General features: G+C 40.4%; 1 protein-coding gene across 2 annotated transcripts; it reads left to right on the top strand.

Annotated features, from left to right (window-relative positions):
* Positions 1–1,148: 1,148 nt before the first annotated feature.
* Positions 1,149–17,125, top strand: nsmaf (neutral sphingomyelinase (N-SMase) activation associated factor). 2 transcript variants are annotated; one of them, XM_038997762.1, is made up of 31 exons: positions 1,149–1,501; positions 2,337–2,423; positions 2,535–2,613; positions 2,843–2,907; positions 3,004–3,040; positions 3,170–3,220; positions 3,365–3,436; positions 3,547–3,594; positions 3,814–3,866; positions 4,040–4,169; positions 4,309–4,380; positions 4,666–4,774; positions 4,999–5,175; positions 5,456–5,535; positions 6,757–6,847; positions 7,023–7,086; positions 10,860–10,911; positions 11,031–11,151; positions 11,260–11,391; positions 11,510–11,552; positions 11,679–11,845; positions 12,073–12,184; positions 12,306–12,364; positions 12,529–12,596; positions 12,701–12,768; positions 12,895–13,018; positions 13,169–13,252; positions 13,379–13,529; positions 13,813–13,915; positions 14,229–14,338; positions 14,501–17,125. In XM_038997762.1, exons 1-31 carry the CDS (start codon positions 1,464–1,466, stop codon positions 14,593–14,595), a joined length of 2,742 nt encoding a protein of 913 aa, XP_038853690.1. In that variant the 5' UTR covers positions 1,149–1,463; the 3' UTR covers positions 14,596–17,125. The 2 variants fall into 2 exon arrangements, with proteins under 2 accessions (XP_038853690.1, XP_038853691.1); XM_038997763.1 differs by lacking the exon at positions 13,169–13,252.
* Positions 17,126–18,097: the final 972 nt, after the last annotated feature.

Raw genomic sequence — 18,097 nt, 5'->3', positions numbered from 1 at the left:
TTCCCTCCAGCATCTTCACAAGGTCCTTTGCTGTTGTTCTGGGATTGATTTGCACTTTTCCCACCAAAGTACGTTCATCTCTAGGAGACAGAATGCGTCTCCTTCCTGAGCAGTATGATGGTTGCGTGGTCCCATGGTGTTTATACTAGCGTACTATTGTTTGTACAGATGAACGTAGTACCTTCAGGCGTTTGGAAATTGCTCCCAAGGATAAACCAGACTTGTGGCGGTCTACAAATTTTATTCTGAGGTCTTGGCTGATTTCTTTTGATTTTCCCATGATGTCAAGCAAAGAGGCACTGGGTTTGAAGGTAGGCCTTGAAATACATCCACAGGTACACCTCCAATTGACTCAAATTATGTCAATTAGCCTATCAGAAGCTTCTAAAGCCATGACATCATTTTCTGGAATTTTCCAAGCTGTTTAAAGGCACAGTCAACTTAGTGCATGTAAACTTCTGACCCACTGGAATTGTGATACAGTGAAATAATGTGTCTGTGAACAATTGTTGTAAAAATTAGTTGAGTCATGCACAAAGTAGATGTCCTAACCGACTTGCCAAAACTAGTTTGTTAACAAGAAATTTGTGGCGTGGTTGAAAAACGAGTTTTAATGACTCCAACCTAAGTGAATGTAAACTTCCGATTTCAACTGTATATATCAACCATGCCCATTTAGATGGTTCGCTGGACAAAGTCTATGAAGAAAATTAATGGCGTTTTTGTATAAACGCTGAAAATAAAGTATGTGGTAAACCCAGGCTTAGTAGATTTTACACGTTTTTTTATATGAGATGATCAGCTAACATCACTTTTTGTGATTTTTGAGTTATGTATGTTAATAAAAAAGGCTTCATAATTCATGAAGTTCGTGTTAACTGACTGCTATTATCTCATATAACAAAACGTATAAGACGTATTCTCCTAAACCTGTTAACCTCAGACCTTATTTTCGGCGGTTATTCCAAAACCCTATTCTTTTTAGTTTGTCCCATAGGGATGGCTGAATGAACTAGATAAAACTAATTTCCGGGTTTTAGGACTACACGCTGGCGAGCTCTATTGCGTTTCAAAAACAACGTTTTTCAATTTCGGACCACCTCCACCTATCTCGCTCCTGGTATCGGATTGAAAGCTTGCTTCGTCATTTCTGTCGCAGTGAGTTTCCGTGTTTTTACCGCGTTCAAAGCAACTGGGAACTCGGAAAAATACAAAGTCAAATCATGACGTCAGCGATCTTCAGCTCGGAAGGTTGGAGCTCTCCAATTCCCACGTTGGATTTCCGAGTTGGATGACCGTTCAAATAGATTTTTCCCAGTCAGAGCTCGTTTTTTTTATTTTTTAGATCACAGTTGTTTTGAACTCATTGAAGTCGGAAGTCAGAGATTTCCGAGTTCCCAGTTGTGTTGAACGCGGCATTAGCTACAACAACATCTCACATATGCAATGGTTGGTGTGCAGTGATGGCTTTTATAAAGAGGAAAGAACGATCGAAAGAAAGGTTCGTAGTTGGAAAACATTATAGGCTTCCTATGGGGTTGTGTTGGAAGAGATTTGTGCAATCTAATGTTGTCTTGGAAATTGCCAGGGCGCGTGCTGACAAGCCTGACCGAGCACAGAGGTCTGACTTCGGGCAAGGAAATGCAATTGAGATCCTGGGATTTCCGTGTTTGTAGGCCAGTCTATTTTATGACTTGACCGTAGATGCTGTTTGTTTTGACTGTCTGGTAGTGAAGAAAATTGATACATTGTTACACGTGTACTAGAGTAGACGAGATGTTAACAATGTATACATTTTTCCAGGACATTAGAATTAAGTTTAATGTACAGTCTGTGATAATTACGCTACATTTGTTGCATTCATTGTTTACCTACTGATTCTGTAAGAATATAACTGATAAATGCTTCATGACCTTAGTACAGCTATCTTCCCCCGCCATAAACTCAAATTAGGTTGTGTACTATAGGCCTATTCCATTATATATATTTTTGCTATAAAAACTAAACAATCGGATTCAAAATATGTTTAAAACTATTATTTTGATATAATGGACTGTCAGTCCTTGCATCCATAGCCCCATCTATGAATTTGAAAGTGGTTTACATTTGTCCAGCACCATACCATCCCTTATAGCCAATGGCATTGCCCAAATGGCAAATCAATTGGAACTTAATGTTATTATGCGACACAGAAAAAAATGTAGTTGAGGTTATTCTAGGTCATTCTTTTGAGTCATGACCTCAAACATGTGGTAGTTCTGTGTGAAAATGCAGCTAAAATGTCTGAATTGAAGGAGCTCTTCACCGCCATTGTTTTTTTTCGGTGTTTCCCCTAGGTTTTCTCTCTTGTTGCTGGACCTGGAAGAGTATTACTTTGAACAGCACACAGTGTATCATGTGACAACCAGTTCAGCCAAAAAAAGGTAATGTCTGAAATTGACTGACTGACAGGTCCACCCAATTCTATCCCCTATCTAAGTCATGGTGGATAGCAGCACAGTAGTAGCAGCACTGATACTCTTTACTCCTTGCAGAAAGATCAGAGGGTCACTCAAAGTATGCTCCAAATCCATCATATTTGAACCTGAGGACCATGTGGAGCCCATTTTAAAGGTGTGTTTTTGTGCATTGTAGTACAGCACCACTTACCAAGGAGGATTTACTCAAATGGAGCTCAGAGCCCGTATTTACAAAATGTATCGAAAAGGAGCACTGATCTCGGATCAGTTTTGCCTTTAAAATCGTAATGAATGGATAGGAGGATCTGATCCTCGACCAGATCGTTGCTTTATAAATAGTGTACATCGGTTCGTTCATTCATACTGATTTTAACCTCCACCAGATTCCTCTCAGAGATTGCAAAAAGATTGAAGCGGTTGAAGAAAAGGACCAGAATCCTTTTAATGAGTAAGTCGAATTTAATTTGCAATTAAACTGGGTTTATCCACATACATAAACCAATAAGATGACAACTTCATTGATTTGAATGTTTATTTTTTATAGGAGCAAACCAGCTGGCCTCACCATTTTATGCAAACAGGTGTGTTTAATTAAAGTGTTTACATTTTAATTAAGGAACATTTACCAACATTTTGTCATAGAATGTTGCTGACATTATTCTGTATAAATATGTTTAGTACAACTAATCTAATGCACATTTTAACTTCAGGTTTACCTTATCAAAGAGAACAATGTGGTTGCACCTTACAGAGTTGAAAGGGTGAGTACATGAAATGTCAATTAGATTTGTGATGCAGGTTGTCCATATGTCCGATTTTATAAACATGACATGATTTATAATCAACAGCTGTAGGAAAATTGATAATTTTGCACATTGTATGACTTTTCAAACCATTTCTAATAGGGAGACAGTACCTTTCTCTTCCATCTGGAAGTTTTCAGTAAAACGGAGGATGTTGTCCAAACATTACTTCAGGTATGTAACGGTACCATAGCCGGATTATTACAGCCGTGAAAGTGCTTGCCTTCCATGTCGTAATGCAGCTTTTGCTTGTTCTCATTAATTGTTTTCATCCACTTCTCCAGCTGCATAGGGCCTCTTGTCTGGACAAGCTTGGAGACCAGACTGCAATGGTAAGTCATAACTGTACAAAACTGCAACACTAGAAGTACCAAAACATTGTGAAAACAGATGGTTTTATCGTGCAACTGAGAATATTGTTTGTCTACATACCGTACATCGAACTGGATTGAACTGTTGAATAAGTAGTTTCAAACCCATTTAGCTCCCCTGTTTACCACAGCATTGTTGTATACAGGACATGTAAGCAGTTTATGTTTTTGTGCTTCTAGATTGCTGCTAATTTACAATCCAGATTGGCAAGAACTTCATTTGACAAGAACAGGTATGTACTTAAATAATATGAGAATAAGCTCTTAGTCACAACCTTGGTGTGATACTGAAATACTTAAATAATGCACTGAGTTTCTAATTCCTCTCCAGTTAGCTACAATATATATCACAATGTATGGTTTGTTAGATTAAAATGCATATAATACAATATTTTTGGGTTCTCAGCTTTCAGAATGTTTCAGAAATACCACACATGGAATGCGAGGCGGAGATGGTCACTCCATTGGTTACAAACCCTGGTCACGTGTGTATAACTGACCAAAGCCTCTACTTCCAACCACTCAATGGCTATCCTGTGAGTTATCCATACGTACACATGTTATGCCAGTTTGCTATTATTAATTGCGATTTCTCTAAGATGGAAAATACCTTCCTTGTTGGGATTTTGTGAAGATACAATCTGGTTTCTGTCTCTTCCACAATGTTCGTTTCAGGAACAGGTAGTCCGGATCGAGCTCCATCGAGTGAAACAAATCTATAAGAGAAGGCATGGACTCAGGCCATTGGTGAGTGCGATGCTCAGGAGGTTTTTCAACCGAGCAATGTAGAAACCGATTAATTTCTCATTCTGGTTATTATCTAGTGACCTGAAGAGTAGTGGTTGTATTCGTTTCAAGTCATTAATCTGAAATATTTGCATCATGTTGATCTAACTAGTCAGACTATGCCGCTTTTTCATACCCCGACCACGTTTAGTTCCATAAATGTAGACGCCTGAGGATGCTCTTTCCCCAACTATAATGTGTTTTTCTCTCCCTCCCAAACTAACTGACTCACTCTGTCTTGATCAGGGGCTGGAGGTATTCTGTACTGAAAATGACTTCTGCTCTGACATCTATCTGAAGTTTTACAAGACCAGTGACAGAAATGACCTCTACTACTACATCGCCACGTTTCTGGGTCAGTAACACACAGCAAGTTACATAGCAAACATACAAACACATTTTGCAGGAAGACCTCACGTCAGCTCTTTCTCTCTGAGTTGATCCTGGTGAGACCATAAATACCTCTATTGGCCCTGGTCAAAAGCACTGCGCTATAGGGAATAAGGTGCTATTTGGATTGCATTCCGTAATGACATATAAACATACCAGATTCCTGATTGGTCTCTCTCCCTCTCGCAGAGAACCACATGGTGGAACACACAGCGGAGAGTTACATGCTGCAGTGGCAGCGGGGTCACCTCAGTAACTACCAGTACCTTCTGCACCTCAACAACCTGGCTGACCGCAGCGGCAACGATCTGTCTCAGTACCCCGTTTTCCCCTGGATCATCGCTGACTACAACAGCACAGAGCTTGGTGAGTGGGGCGCAAGGTCTAGTTTTGGGTAACACCTTTTGACAGACAGAAATTTGACGGACTGGAGTACATTGGGATCATGTAGCGCTGTAGCTTCGGGCTGAAATATTTTGAGCCATTGTTGTATATTAGCATATTTGGATGTTGTCCATCTTTCCTATTCATTTGGAATTGCTCTATACCTGTGTAGTAACACTGTAATTACTGTAGTAACACCAACATGTGGTTCCATAGTTAGTAGGTCATTGTTTTGTAATGGATCCTTTTGATTCTGTCTCAGATATGATGAACCCCGCAACTTTCCGTGACCTGAGCAAGCCTGTGGGAGCGCTGAATAAAGAGAGACTAGAGAGATTGTTGGTGAGACTACCCTTTGTCCCAGGCTCAATGACCCCTTGCATTATTTCCCCCTTCGAGTCAGGACTGATATGCCGCAGTTTAGAAAATAGGATTAAATACGTGATATTTGTAAAACCTAGGGATGTTAATCGGTTAGCTGCCGAAAATAAATTTGACCGGTCATTCTTATCGGTCTATAGGTTAATTTGCATAATTTTGTGGAATGAAATTGGCGAGTGTGTATTTTCATTAGTCGTTATGTATCTTATTTATCACAGGCCCACAGCATACAGAGCATAGTTTGAGGAGCGGAATGGCCTACCACCTGTCAGACAGCTCGAGAGTAGTTACTCAAAAAGTTGGTACTGGAGTGAAGCCTGCTTTTGTAAGCCCAGTCATTGCGCAACAAATTACAATTCTAAATGCAATCGCGTGCTAAACTGTTTTGATGGCAACGATTTAAAAATATCTAATTAAAGCGTGCATCCCATTCGCTATTTGATTGCATAGGCTGTAGTCAACGGTAGGCAAGTGATCAGCACGTCACCTACAACTTTACATTGTGAGGAGGAATTTTTGGGGGAAACCTGAATGTTTTACTCTACTTCAAATAATGAGGCATGTCTAACCTTGCTTCAAAGTAGCCTAGCCAAAATCCATCCATAGAAACATGGAGGTAATTATTTTATAAAGACTTCCTCGTGCCATTAACCAGCATTTCTCTCCTGTTCTATTGTTTTTTATATCAACTTTCTTTCGTTGTCCAAAAGCCAAAGGCACAATCCTAGTCATATTAGCAACCCCCATCCTAGTTGTTCCTTGTAGATTCCCCCTCATTCTATGTTTTTAATATATATTTTTCTCTCTCACATATGGATCCGCTGACATTAGGTATGCAGTTTAGAACAGTTTTTTCCCCCCCAAATAGCATTTTGGCAAATGTTTGAAAATGACGTTTAATTAGCTGCATTATTACAGCAGTTGCTGCTATATCCTTTTGACTGTAAAACATAAAGCTTGCTATTGTTGCATGTTTTCATTAAGCTCTTAATGAAAAATGTCAGTTCCTTACATGCATGCAAAGTATTTTCTGTTGGTCACATAATTTTACTGGTTGGGAAAAAATGTGACCGTTTGTTAGTAAAGGTTGGTTAGTCGGCAGCAAAATGTACTGAAATTTGCACCCCGAGTAAAACCACAATAAAATGTTCTAACTAGGGTGCATCTCTCGCTTCCTTACAGTCCCGGTACAGAGACATGCCTGATCCTTGTTTCATGTACGGCAGTCATTACTCCTCTCCAGGCTATGTGCTTTTCTACTTAGTCAGAGTAGGTATGTCAACGCCTTCTTATATTGTTTGACATATAGTACCACTTTTTGACTGTACATACATTGCCACTGTGTGTGTGGTTATTTCAAAAGGAAGCTTTTATGTTATTTAATGTACTCTCTGAGAAGGCTTACATGACATACTATTTATTTTTTCTGACCATCTTCTCCCTTGCAGCCCCAGAACACATGCTGTGTCTTCAAAATGGCCGCTATGACAATGCAGACCGCATGTTCAATAGGTTAGTAGCTTGCTTCTAGTTCTGCCCGAGAAAGTTAATGTCACCAGTTTTGGTTATTCATTTAAAGAAGTAAAAATCACCTATTACATAGCTATTACACAAAAATATAAAAGCAATGTAATGGCCCATTTTCTGTAAGGTATCTGTGACCAAAAGATGCATATCTGTGTACCCAGTCATGTGAAATCCATATGGTAGGACCTAATTAATTAATTTCAGTTGACTGATTTCCATATATGAGCTGTAACTCAGTAAAATCTTTGAAATTATTGCATGTGTGCTTATTTCTGTTCAGAGTACTATGTAGTTACAGTGTAACAACCATTGCAGACAATAACCTAACCAGGAGAAATTAGGAGACAGGAGGAAATTGTGTAACCCTTTTAGTAACATTGTACTACAATGTAACTATCTTTAACAACCAACTCTGTAATTACAATGTTGTTACAAGGATATACTGTACGTCTATTTACAATGTACTTACCCAGGACCCCTTAGAGTCAATGTCAGCTCCCCCGCAAACATCAAATTAGCATAATAAAAAAATCCCCATAGAATTCTGTCAGTTTAAGATGTTTTTTTTGCTTTGGATGCATCTCCGTCCATCACATCCGCCGATGTTGCACTTCCGCATCTGTGGTGAAAGGTGACAGAGCTAGAGCGGTGTTTGTCAGACCATGAGACATCCCTAAAATCGATCTTCTCACAAAATTGAAGGTTTGGCCTACTCTTGAAAGATGAGACTTGCTCTACGAAAACGTCTTGGGACTCGTCTGAAGTCGGTAAAGCCGATCTGCCTGTAGCATCCAAAGAGTTTGGGCTACACACTAATATGACCCCTCTATGGAAAGGTGAGACTGTTTTGCTCTAGGACGCCACAGGCATCACGAGACTCGTCTGAAGGTCCCCTGGTACCAGTTGAAAAAATGAATGGAAGTATACAGTGCATTCGGAAAGTATTCAGACCCCTTCCCTTTTTCCACATTTTGTTACGTTACAGCCTTATTCTAAAATTGTTTTTTTTTTTTAATTCCCTCATCAATCTACACACAATACCCCATAATGACAAAGTGAAAAAAGTTTTTTTGAATTTTAGAAACAACAGAAATACCTTATTTACATAATTATTCAGACCCTTTGCTATGAGACTCGAGATTGAGCTCAGGTGCTTCTTGTTTCCATTGATCATCCTTTCCGATGTTTCTTTAACTTTATTGGAGCCACCTGTGGTAAATTCAATTGATTGGACATGATTTGGAAAGGCACATGAACGGGAAGTGTGGTGGTAGCATGGTGGTGGTAGCATCATGTATGGAGATGTTTTTCAGCGGTAGGGACTGGGAGACTAGTCTGAGGGAAAGATGAACGGAGCAAAGTACAGAGAGATCCTTGAATAAAAACCTGCTCCAGAGCGCTCAGGACCTCAGACTGGGGCGAAGGTTCACCCTCCAACAGGACAACGACCCTAAGCACACAGCCAAGACAATGCAGGAGTGGCTTCGGGACAAGTCTCTGAATGTCTTTGAGTGGCCCAGCCAGAGCCTGAACTTAAACCTGATCTAACATCGCTGGAGACACCTGAAAATAGCTGTGCAGCAATGCTCTCCATCCAACCTGACAGAGGTTGAGAGGATCTGCAGAGAAGAATGGGAGAAACTGCCCAAATACAGGTGTGCCAAGCTTGTAGCGTCATACCCAAGAAGACTCAAGGCTGTAATCTCTGCCAAAGGTGCTTCCACAAAGTTCTGAGTAAAGGGTCTGTGATTTTTCAGTGTTTTTTTATTGTGTAGATAGTTTTTTACTCAATTTAATCGATTTTATTTTAGATATATTTATTTCCCATCGCTGCAACTCCCATACGGACTCGGGAGAGGCGAAGGTCGAGAGCCATTTATTCTCCCCCGAAACACGACCCTGCAAAGCCACACTGCTTGCTTGACCCAGAAGCCAGCCTCACCAATGTGTCGGAGGAAACACTACAACCGTGTCAGCGTGCATTGCGCCGCCTCATGGGTCTCCCGGTCGCGGACGGCTGCGACACAGTGACGCCTCAAGCACTGCGATGCAGTGCCTTAGACCGCTGTGCCACTCGGGAGGCCTAATTTCATCAATTTTAGAAAAAGGCTGTAACGTAACAAAATGTGTTTTCTGGAGTCATGAATCACGCTTCATCATCTGGCAAACTGACGGATAAATCTGTGTTTGGCGGGTGCCAGGAGAACGCTACCTGCCCCAATGCATAGTGCCAACTGTGAAGTTTGGTGGAGGAGGAATAATGGTCTGGGGCTGTTTTTCATGGTTCCGGTGAAGGGAAATCTTAACGCTACAGCATAGAATGGCATTCTAGTCGATTCTGTGGTTCCAATTTTGTGGCAACAGTTTGGGCAAGGCCCTTTCCTGTTTCAGCATGACAAAAAAGTGCAACGCGAGGTCCATACAGAAATGGTTTGTCGAGATCGGTGTGAAAGAACTTGACTGGCCTGCACAGAGCCCTGACCTCAACTCCATCGAACACCTTTGGGATGAATTGGAACGCTGACTGTGAGCCAGGTCTAATCGCCCAACATCAGTGCCCGACCTCACTAATGCTCCCCGCAGCAATGTTCCAACATCTAGGGTAAAGCCTTCCCAAAAGAGTGGAGGCTGTTATCGCAGTAAAGGGGGGACCAACTCCATATAAATGCCCATGATTTTGGAATGAGCTGTTCGATGAGCAGCTGTCCACATACTTTTGGTCATGTGGTGTAGCAGTAAGGCCAAATCAATTTTTAAATCAAATATTTTTTGTATATATTTTTGGGATACTTCAAGGGGTCTTACTTTTTTTTTTTTTTGATCGCAAAAGGATGCTTGGTATGACCTTCTTAAAACAATTCCATATAGCTTAGTAGTACTTCCCTCCCCTCCCCCGGCTTAGACAGGGCTTAGACTCTTATGGATTTGACAAAGATTCATATTCCAGACTCAAAGCAATAACTATTAGTAAAATGTACTAATTAGTTAGTAAAACGTACTAACACAGGTTGGTAAAGGTCCTAGACTATTTATCAACCTTTGTATTACATGTGGATTCGTTGGTAGTGGCACATGTAACAAGATCAGATTTTGGTTTGAGTTAGCAACATGGTATTTCAGAGCTGACTTTCAAATGTGTAATTACAAAAGGTTAGTTACACAGTGGAACAAGAAAATGTGCAATAGCATCAGTAATTACACATGTGGAATAACCTTCAGCAAGTAGATGTGTAATTACACATTTCTTGTTCCAATTGTGGAACTACTATGTTACTGCAGTTGTTGCTGTGTAGTTACATAGTAATAGGGGCAATTTAAAGATGCAGAAATTGCTGCGCCATTTCCTGGTTGCTAAAATTCGAATAGTTCGCATAATTTCAGTTTGTGACAAAACAAGCAAGTATAGTGTAGAGAATCATTGTACCATCTGAACCACTGTGAAATATCTTTCCATAATGCAAAAATGTTTTATTTTCAGTGGTTTGAAGCTGGTGTACAAATCCAAACGTAAAAGACTCAAAAAAAGAAACTTAAGAATGGGAAGCATAGAAATAGTGTGTATAGAACTACCGTTTTTTAGACTTGCTTTCAATGAGAATGACAGATCTGTACACACTCTTCTGAGTGAATTTGGTCGGGTCACACAAAAAGTTGCATATTGCAGCTTTAATGTAAAGTGTTAGCCAATTAGGTTTACAATATTTGACTGAATCAACCATGCCATATTGTTGAACATGGGTTTATTAATGTGTTTGCAGCATTGGAGAAACGTGGAAAAATTGCTTAGAGGGTGCAACTGACTTCAAAGAGGTAAAAAGTACCTTGAATGGAAAATCTTTTATAATGATCAGAATTGTATAATACCAAATCTCCCTTTGCACATTATTTCTGTCACATGTGGATGTGTCCTCGTCAACCATCTGTTTCAGTTGATCCCAGACTTCTATGGGAATGACCCCAGCTTTCTGCTAAACTGCCTTAGTCTGGATTTGGGAAAGAAGCAAGGTGGAAGCTCGGTTCAAGATGTAGTTCTTCCGCCATGGGCTGCAGGTAACAACTACAACAGGGAAACCATTTTTGGGGTGTTATATTTTTAGTGATATTATTTTGGTTGTGTGTGTTGTTTATCTTCATTATTCTCCTGTATGTATGATGTAGATGCCAGTGATTTTCTTCAGAAGAGTCAGAAAGCGCTGGAGAGTCAGTACGTGTCAGAACACCTGCACGAGTGGATCGACCTGGTGTTTGGCTTCAAGCAAAAAGGAAGTGAAGCCGTGGCAGCCCACAATGGTACAAGACCCCTAGATCTTATCAGAGACTGAGTATCCATTTGCCTGATGATGAAACGTTGTTTTTAATTAATACGGGTGTGATGTAATGATGTTGATTTCCCTGGTTTTATTGGCAGTGTTCCATCCGTTGACATATGAGGGTGGCATTGACTGTGATAGGTAATGAAACCATTCAGTGTTAACCATTCAGTGTTATCCACCTCTCCATATTTCAGACATATCCAGGAAACTGATTAAATGATTGATGAAATACTGTTTCCTTCTCTGTTCTCTCCCTCTGAACAGTATAGAGGACCCCAATGAGAAGATTGCTATGTTGATTCAGATCCTGGAGTTTGGGCAAACCCCGACGCAACTGTTCACCACCCCACACCCGCAGAGGATAACACCCAGATTCCAGAGCATATCGCGAACACCCAGTGTAAACACACCCCTCAACGAGCTTTCTCCAGGTAACACCCTCACCCACACACTGACCGACAGACAAGCACAGGGAACAAACTCACTCACTTGTACTCACAGGCAGACAGTCAATCAAATACTGACATTGCAAAATGTCGGTTTGTTGAATCTTTTCCCAGTCAGACTCAACATTTTTGCTTTCGCGATATAATCGCAAATGCCAGTTGTTGAAGTTTGGAGGTGTAATGTTAATTAATCCGTTGTTCTTTTTTTTTAGCATCCACCAGTGAGGACTCCTCTTTTGAAGACCTAACCGAAGAGACTAGGAGACTGGCTTGGAACAACATAGCTAAACTCAAGTTGATGTCCACCCACAAAATCCATAAAGAGTGAGTGAGAATTTAAACTGTCATTTTTCTCTCCGCCCCTAAAATATGTTCACCCTGTTATTGGACAGTGACTTTTCAACTTGATCACCTCTGACTGAATACACTCCTTGCAAAAACACAGGGCTGTGACAGGCATCGCAGTGACTCGGACCGCGTCGTCTGTCTTCACAACATCACAAGGTCTGGAAAACCTATCAGCTTGTAAAGTAAACTTTGGTTATGTTTTAGAATATGGTGAATTCAAATATTGCTGAGCCTTTCCATGTGAACATTAATGTCCAATTATTATGAGTATCATTTGCTATTGAAGTCTGATAAAGACTAAAAGTACTTGTCTCCTCCAGACTCGACACTGAAGATGTTCTCCAGAGAGTCTAATGGATTGCAGAGAAGCATGTCCTTCTCCAACATGGTACTGAGCAGAATGTTATCCCCTCTCGCCCCCTTTACTGTGAAACCATTTCCATTATTATGAGATGAAAGTATGAATTGGTATTCTGCATTTTATTCCTGCAGGCATTATCGTCGTGCTTGATGCTACCAGAGGATAAGGCCGTAGTCTGCTCCTCGTGGGACAATAATGTGTGAGCATTTTCAGTTCATCACTTGACCATTATCTTAACATTATTCATCACAACATGGCCTATTCCAGTCAGCACAACATTACTATTTCATCACATCCATTCACACCCAGTGTTCTTCCTCCCCAGGTATTTCTACTCGATACCATTTGGCAGGCGTCAGGACACGTTGATGGGCCATGATGATGCCATCAGTAAGATGTGCTGGAAGGACAACCAGCTTTACACTGCATCCTGGGACTCTACAGTCAAGGTTAGGGACACATCATGATCTTGATGATGAACACCATGGGTGTAAAATGATAGCCTTTTTTCAAATGATCTTTATATTGCTTAATTCATTTCTAATTCAGCTGTTTGACAATATAATAGGCCTGTATGAATGTTAATATTTCTATTGAAGGTTTGGCAATGTGACTCTGTCGATATCGCGAATAATAAGAGATGCCAATTCGAGTTGCTGGCAGAGTTTGAACACGAAGCGGGGGTAAGGGCCTGCCTATCACCTCACATGATGCTAACGTGTCTCTCAGAAATGACTTTACTGTTTGCGATCTGTTTGAGTCTTTCTGTCCAACAGCCTTACCCTAACCTATGTTTTCTCCATTTCCAGGTGAACACTATTAACCTAAACCCAGCGGGTACTTTGTTGGTGTCAGGGACTAAGGATGGAACCGCCACCATTTGGGATACCAGTAGCTCAGTACAACTCCATCAAGTCCACTGTCATTCAGGAAAGATCCACGATATGGCCTTTAGTCCTGGTACGTATGTAATACTAACTAATACATCCCTCAGTCCCAGTATGGACTATACATGGGAGCATTTAACAAATGTTTACTGGTAGTTTAATCCTTATCATTGAGGACTCCACCCACAGTTTGGGAATAACTGTACTAGAGTAATACAATGAATGATGATGTCTGCTGGTTATTGTCAATGGGGTTTATAATTACTCACTTTCACTCTACACCTTCGCTATCTCTGCATAATATACACGAAACATGACTGAGCCAACTTATCAAAGGCTTTTATTTATTTTCACAGACAGCAGACACATCTTGAGTGTAGGAGAGGACTCGTGTCTGAAGGTAATCGACGTCCAGACAGGCATGATGATCTCATCTGTGCAAGCTGATGAGGAGCAGCGGTAAGGCCACACCCACGCTGTCCCACTTCCATTTCAGTCCATGGCAACTTCCTTTAGTCCCTGCTCAGAAAGATCTGGAAGGAACTTACCGGGTAAAGCAATATGGTGATAGCCTCATGAATCCCTTTAATTAGCTGAGTGGGGCTTCTGCCATATTTCTTACACCTATCCAACCCTGGATTTGTGAACAGAGGCGACGGGCCAGAATGGAACAGGTTACTATGCCTGTATCCTCATTCGTCTCTGGCTCATAATGTGCATCTACACAAATATAATGACCCTTGCCTGACTGTTACCATGTCCCTGGGGACAGGTGTTTCTGCTGGGACGGGAACACGGTCCTGTCGGGCGGTCAGTCCGGACACCTCCAGGTCCTGGACCTGCTAAGCAACAAAGTGACCACCAGGATCCCTGGACATTCAGGTACACCAAACATCATCACTAAAATGTCAAAACACAAATGAAACGGCATAAATGAATACCAGTACGCTTCAATTAAATCTGGTATCATTCAAACAGGCCCTCGTGTATACATGTGCAGAATAAATTTCTCTTAATCTTTAATTTTTCTTCGGCCTTGACCAGGTGCAGTCACAGCGATGTGGATGAACGAGCAGTGTAGCACGGTGATCACAGGTGGCGAAGACAAGCAGATCATCTTCTGGAAACTTGACTGTTGACCACGGTGCTAGATAGTCCCTCTGTACGTGTATGTACAGAGGTGAAGTCCAAGAGGGACACTCACAATGAGACATCTTTTATACTGTCTGGCTCCAACCAAAGAGGCTATCATCGTCGGTCAAGGTAACTACTTAGGCTGGCTGGCCTGCTGGCTGGCTCACCCAGAGATGGTAACGCATTATCATTGCACATATGACTTTACAAATATACTGGTCCAGTTAGCAGGGACAACAATCATACTCCTGTCTGGAGTTCTCAAACAAAATCTAATTATGAACAATATAACCATCCTCAACCATGTTAGCGTAACATATTAACCATCCTCAACCATGTTAGCGTAACATATTAACCATCCTCAACCATGTTAGCGTAACATATTAACCATTCTCAATCATGTTAGAGTAACATATTAACCATCCTCAACCATGTTAGCGTAACATATTAACCATTCTCAATCATGTTAGCGTAACATATCGGCCATCCTCAACCATGTTAGCGTAACATATCGGCCATCCTCAACCATGTTAGTGTAACAACTTGGCCATCCTCAATCATGTTAGCGTAACATATTGGCCATCCTCAATCATGTTAGCGTAACATATTGGCCATCCTCAATCATGTTAGCGTAACAACTTGGCCATCCTCAACCATGTTAGCGTAACATTGGCCATCCTCAATCATGTTAGCGTAACATATTGGCCATCCTCAATCATGTTAGCGTAATATATTGGCCATCCTCAATCATGTTAGCGTAATATATTGACCATCCTCAACCATGTTAGCGTAACAACTTGACCATCCTCAACCATGTTAGCGTAACAACTTGGCCATCCTCAACCATGTTAGCGTAACAACTTGGCCATCCTCAACCATGTTAGCGTAACATATTGGCCATCCTCAACCATGTTAGCGTAACATATTGGCCATCCTCAATCATGTTAGCGTAATATATTGACCATCCTCAACCATGTTAGCGTAACAACTTGGCCATCCTCAACCATGTTAGCGTAACAACTTGGCCATCCTCAACCATGTTAGCGTAACATATTGGCCATCCTCAACCATGTTAGCCAATAGAAATGTCAATTTGAAACCAGTGAGGGTGGTATGGCGATGATTAGATTCTGCACATGCCCTCTTGCAGCATTCCCATGCTAATTTTGCACTTCAATGCTTTTGCCAGACAGTGAGTCAACCCAGGTTTCTTTAGATTTGTTTTTTTACATTATCTTACTGTACAGCATATTTTGCTTTTCTGTCTATTGTTTAAGCGTTCATTCAGTTGTCATAGTGCCTTAGTGACTGGCCATTTAATCATGATGTAATTGACCACATAGTGGTCGGAATAAACCTCTGGCACAAAACAAACTGTATAGCAAGCAGTGTTTCAGAAATAACTGCAGTAGAGATTATCATGACAATAAATAAATGTACAATGTAACACACTTTGAGCACCTGGAAAAGCTCTATATAAATCCACTCCATTCATAGTATTATTAAATACACACGTGCTACATAAAAATATATTCATTCGATTTATTTTCCCCACAATTTTCATTTGAGAGCAGCAGTAATTCATTGCTAATGCATGGAAAATGTCCAAGAGTTATTGTAGACACACAAAAAAAGGAATATATTAATACACCTAACTGTTGAACTTACACTGAGGCATAATTCAAAATAATGTTTATAAGCGCTTTGGCCCAACTGTATTTGAGGAACTGCTTTACTGAGACTGAGTAGACTCAGGAACTCTCACCCATGCAAAGAGTGCATTTCTTTCAAGTTTGTCAACCTTGTTATAGCAAGATAAATGTGTGTGTTACTGAAGCGTGGTGCTATGGCATAGACTGCCAATGCACTGTGTAGCTAACCATATACCACCCTGTACATCAATTTTAACAGAGATGACCCATCTTGTTTTATTACTTTAGATTTTATTTACATTATGTGGAGCTTAAACCTGTATTAACAAGGTAGTTACATAGCCAAGTACTGTAGAATGTAATTGCAGTATTGGAACATAGTTTTAAGTACTATGATACATGTTTGCCATTTGTGTAAAATTACACATTTAGACTTTTTTTATATGCATCGGATTTGTGAGGGAAACCTCCAATTTAGATGTGGTTTAACCTCCCCTTTTCCTAGAAATATTGCTTTCGATTGCACAGTTGTCTCCACTGTGATCAGTTTATTTGCGAGTCCTTGTAATCCTTAAACAGGTGTAACAGTTGTAAGTAATATGTAACAAAATGTACTCAGACTCTAGTACCACTACTAGCACTGCAAGTAAAAGCTGCCAGCAGCATTTGGCCTAATGGGAAGTAGCTAAAAACGAAGCAGTGCCCTCCTAGTGACGTAAGTGAATGTATTTGAGTGAGATTGCTGAGAAAAACTATGCTGTAAATCGGGATGTCTACTATCTTTCAGGCCTCAGGGCTAACGGTGTTATGTTGCTGCAGTATGTCCTCCCAGCTTTTGTGTACTGTACAGATCCTGCTCAATAAAATATTGCACATCTGTGAATATACGTTTTTTTTCTTGGTGTCATTTTGTGGTACTGTTAGGTTTCACTGTAAACATAGCAGAAGACATGAAACGAAGAGGAAAGTTTGTATGGCTTTATTTAATTCATTAACACTGGAAAGCTGTCATGGTAAAACACAATTGTGTATTTTGTTTGTGCGAAAATGACATTGATGATCATGCAGGGCTTTTTAACCCACCAATATATGCAGGAATGGATTGATAAAAATGACATACAGTTGAGATTAAACTAAATTATAGTATCTACATCTTATTGTGGGCTGGTTTTGAATATTATTATGTTAGGATACCTTCAAACACCCAAGCATTTTCACTTTGTCTCAGGTAAATAGTTTCTTCTTAAAGCTTACAACATGTACTAGAAGGCATACATGTGAAACATTTCAAACGTGTACAATAGAAGAGGGCAAAAAAGACGGGTAATTCAAAGTACAGAAGAAGATAGATTGTGTCACTTGACTACAAAGTCATAAAAGAGGAAAGTAATTTCCACTGACAAAAAGGAGGGTATGAGATTTGTTAATTGATGAGCTCAAGGTATCATTCAATCCAAAGACTGTGGCTACAATGGAGCTTTAGGCCATTAGGCAAGACGGAGTCTATTGCGCAGGGGTCTATAAAATCAAATCTGTTAACCTGAATTTGTGGGATAATTCAAAACCATAATTCCTCTAGCGCTGCAGGAATAGATGTCTGAATTCATATGGACTGTTATGTTACAGCTTGAAACAAACATACTGTACAGAGTTGATTTTACACACTGAGTTTTTTAATCGCAGAAACATGGTTATGGGTTTTGATTCAAGTAATGGCATAAAGATGCATATGTGACTGGTCTGTTTCACGAACGCAGGATACAGCATTGAGACATGGGGTTACTAGCACAACTCAGCAGGATCATTTCTCATCAATTCATATAATGTTATTGGTACTCCTCTTCATTCCCTATCA

This window comes from Salvelinus namaycush, chromosome 7 (assembly GCF_016432855.1).
Source record: "Salvelinus namaycush isolate Seneca chromosome 7, SaNama_1.0, whole genome shotgun sequence".
NCBI classification, from domain to species: domain Eukaryota; kingdom Metazoa; phylum Chordata; class Actinopteri; order Salmoniformes; family Salmonidae; genus Salvelinus; species Salvelinus namaycush.
The sequence above is the reverse complement of the archived record's forward strand: the minus strand, read 5'-3'. Positions and strand labels throughout refer to the sequence as shown.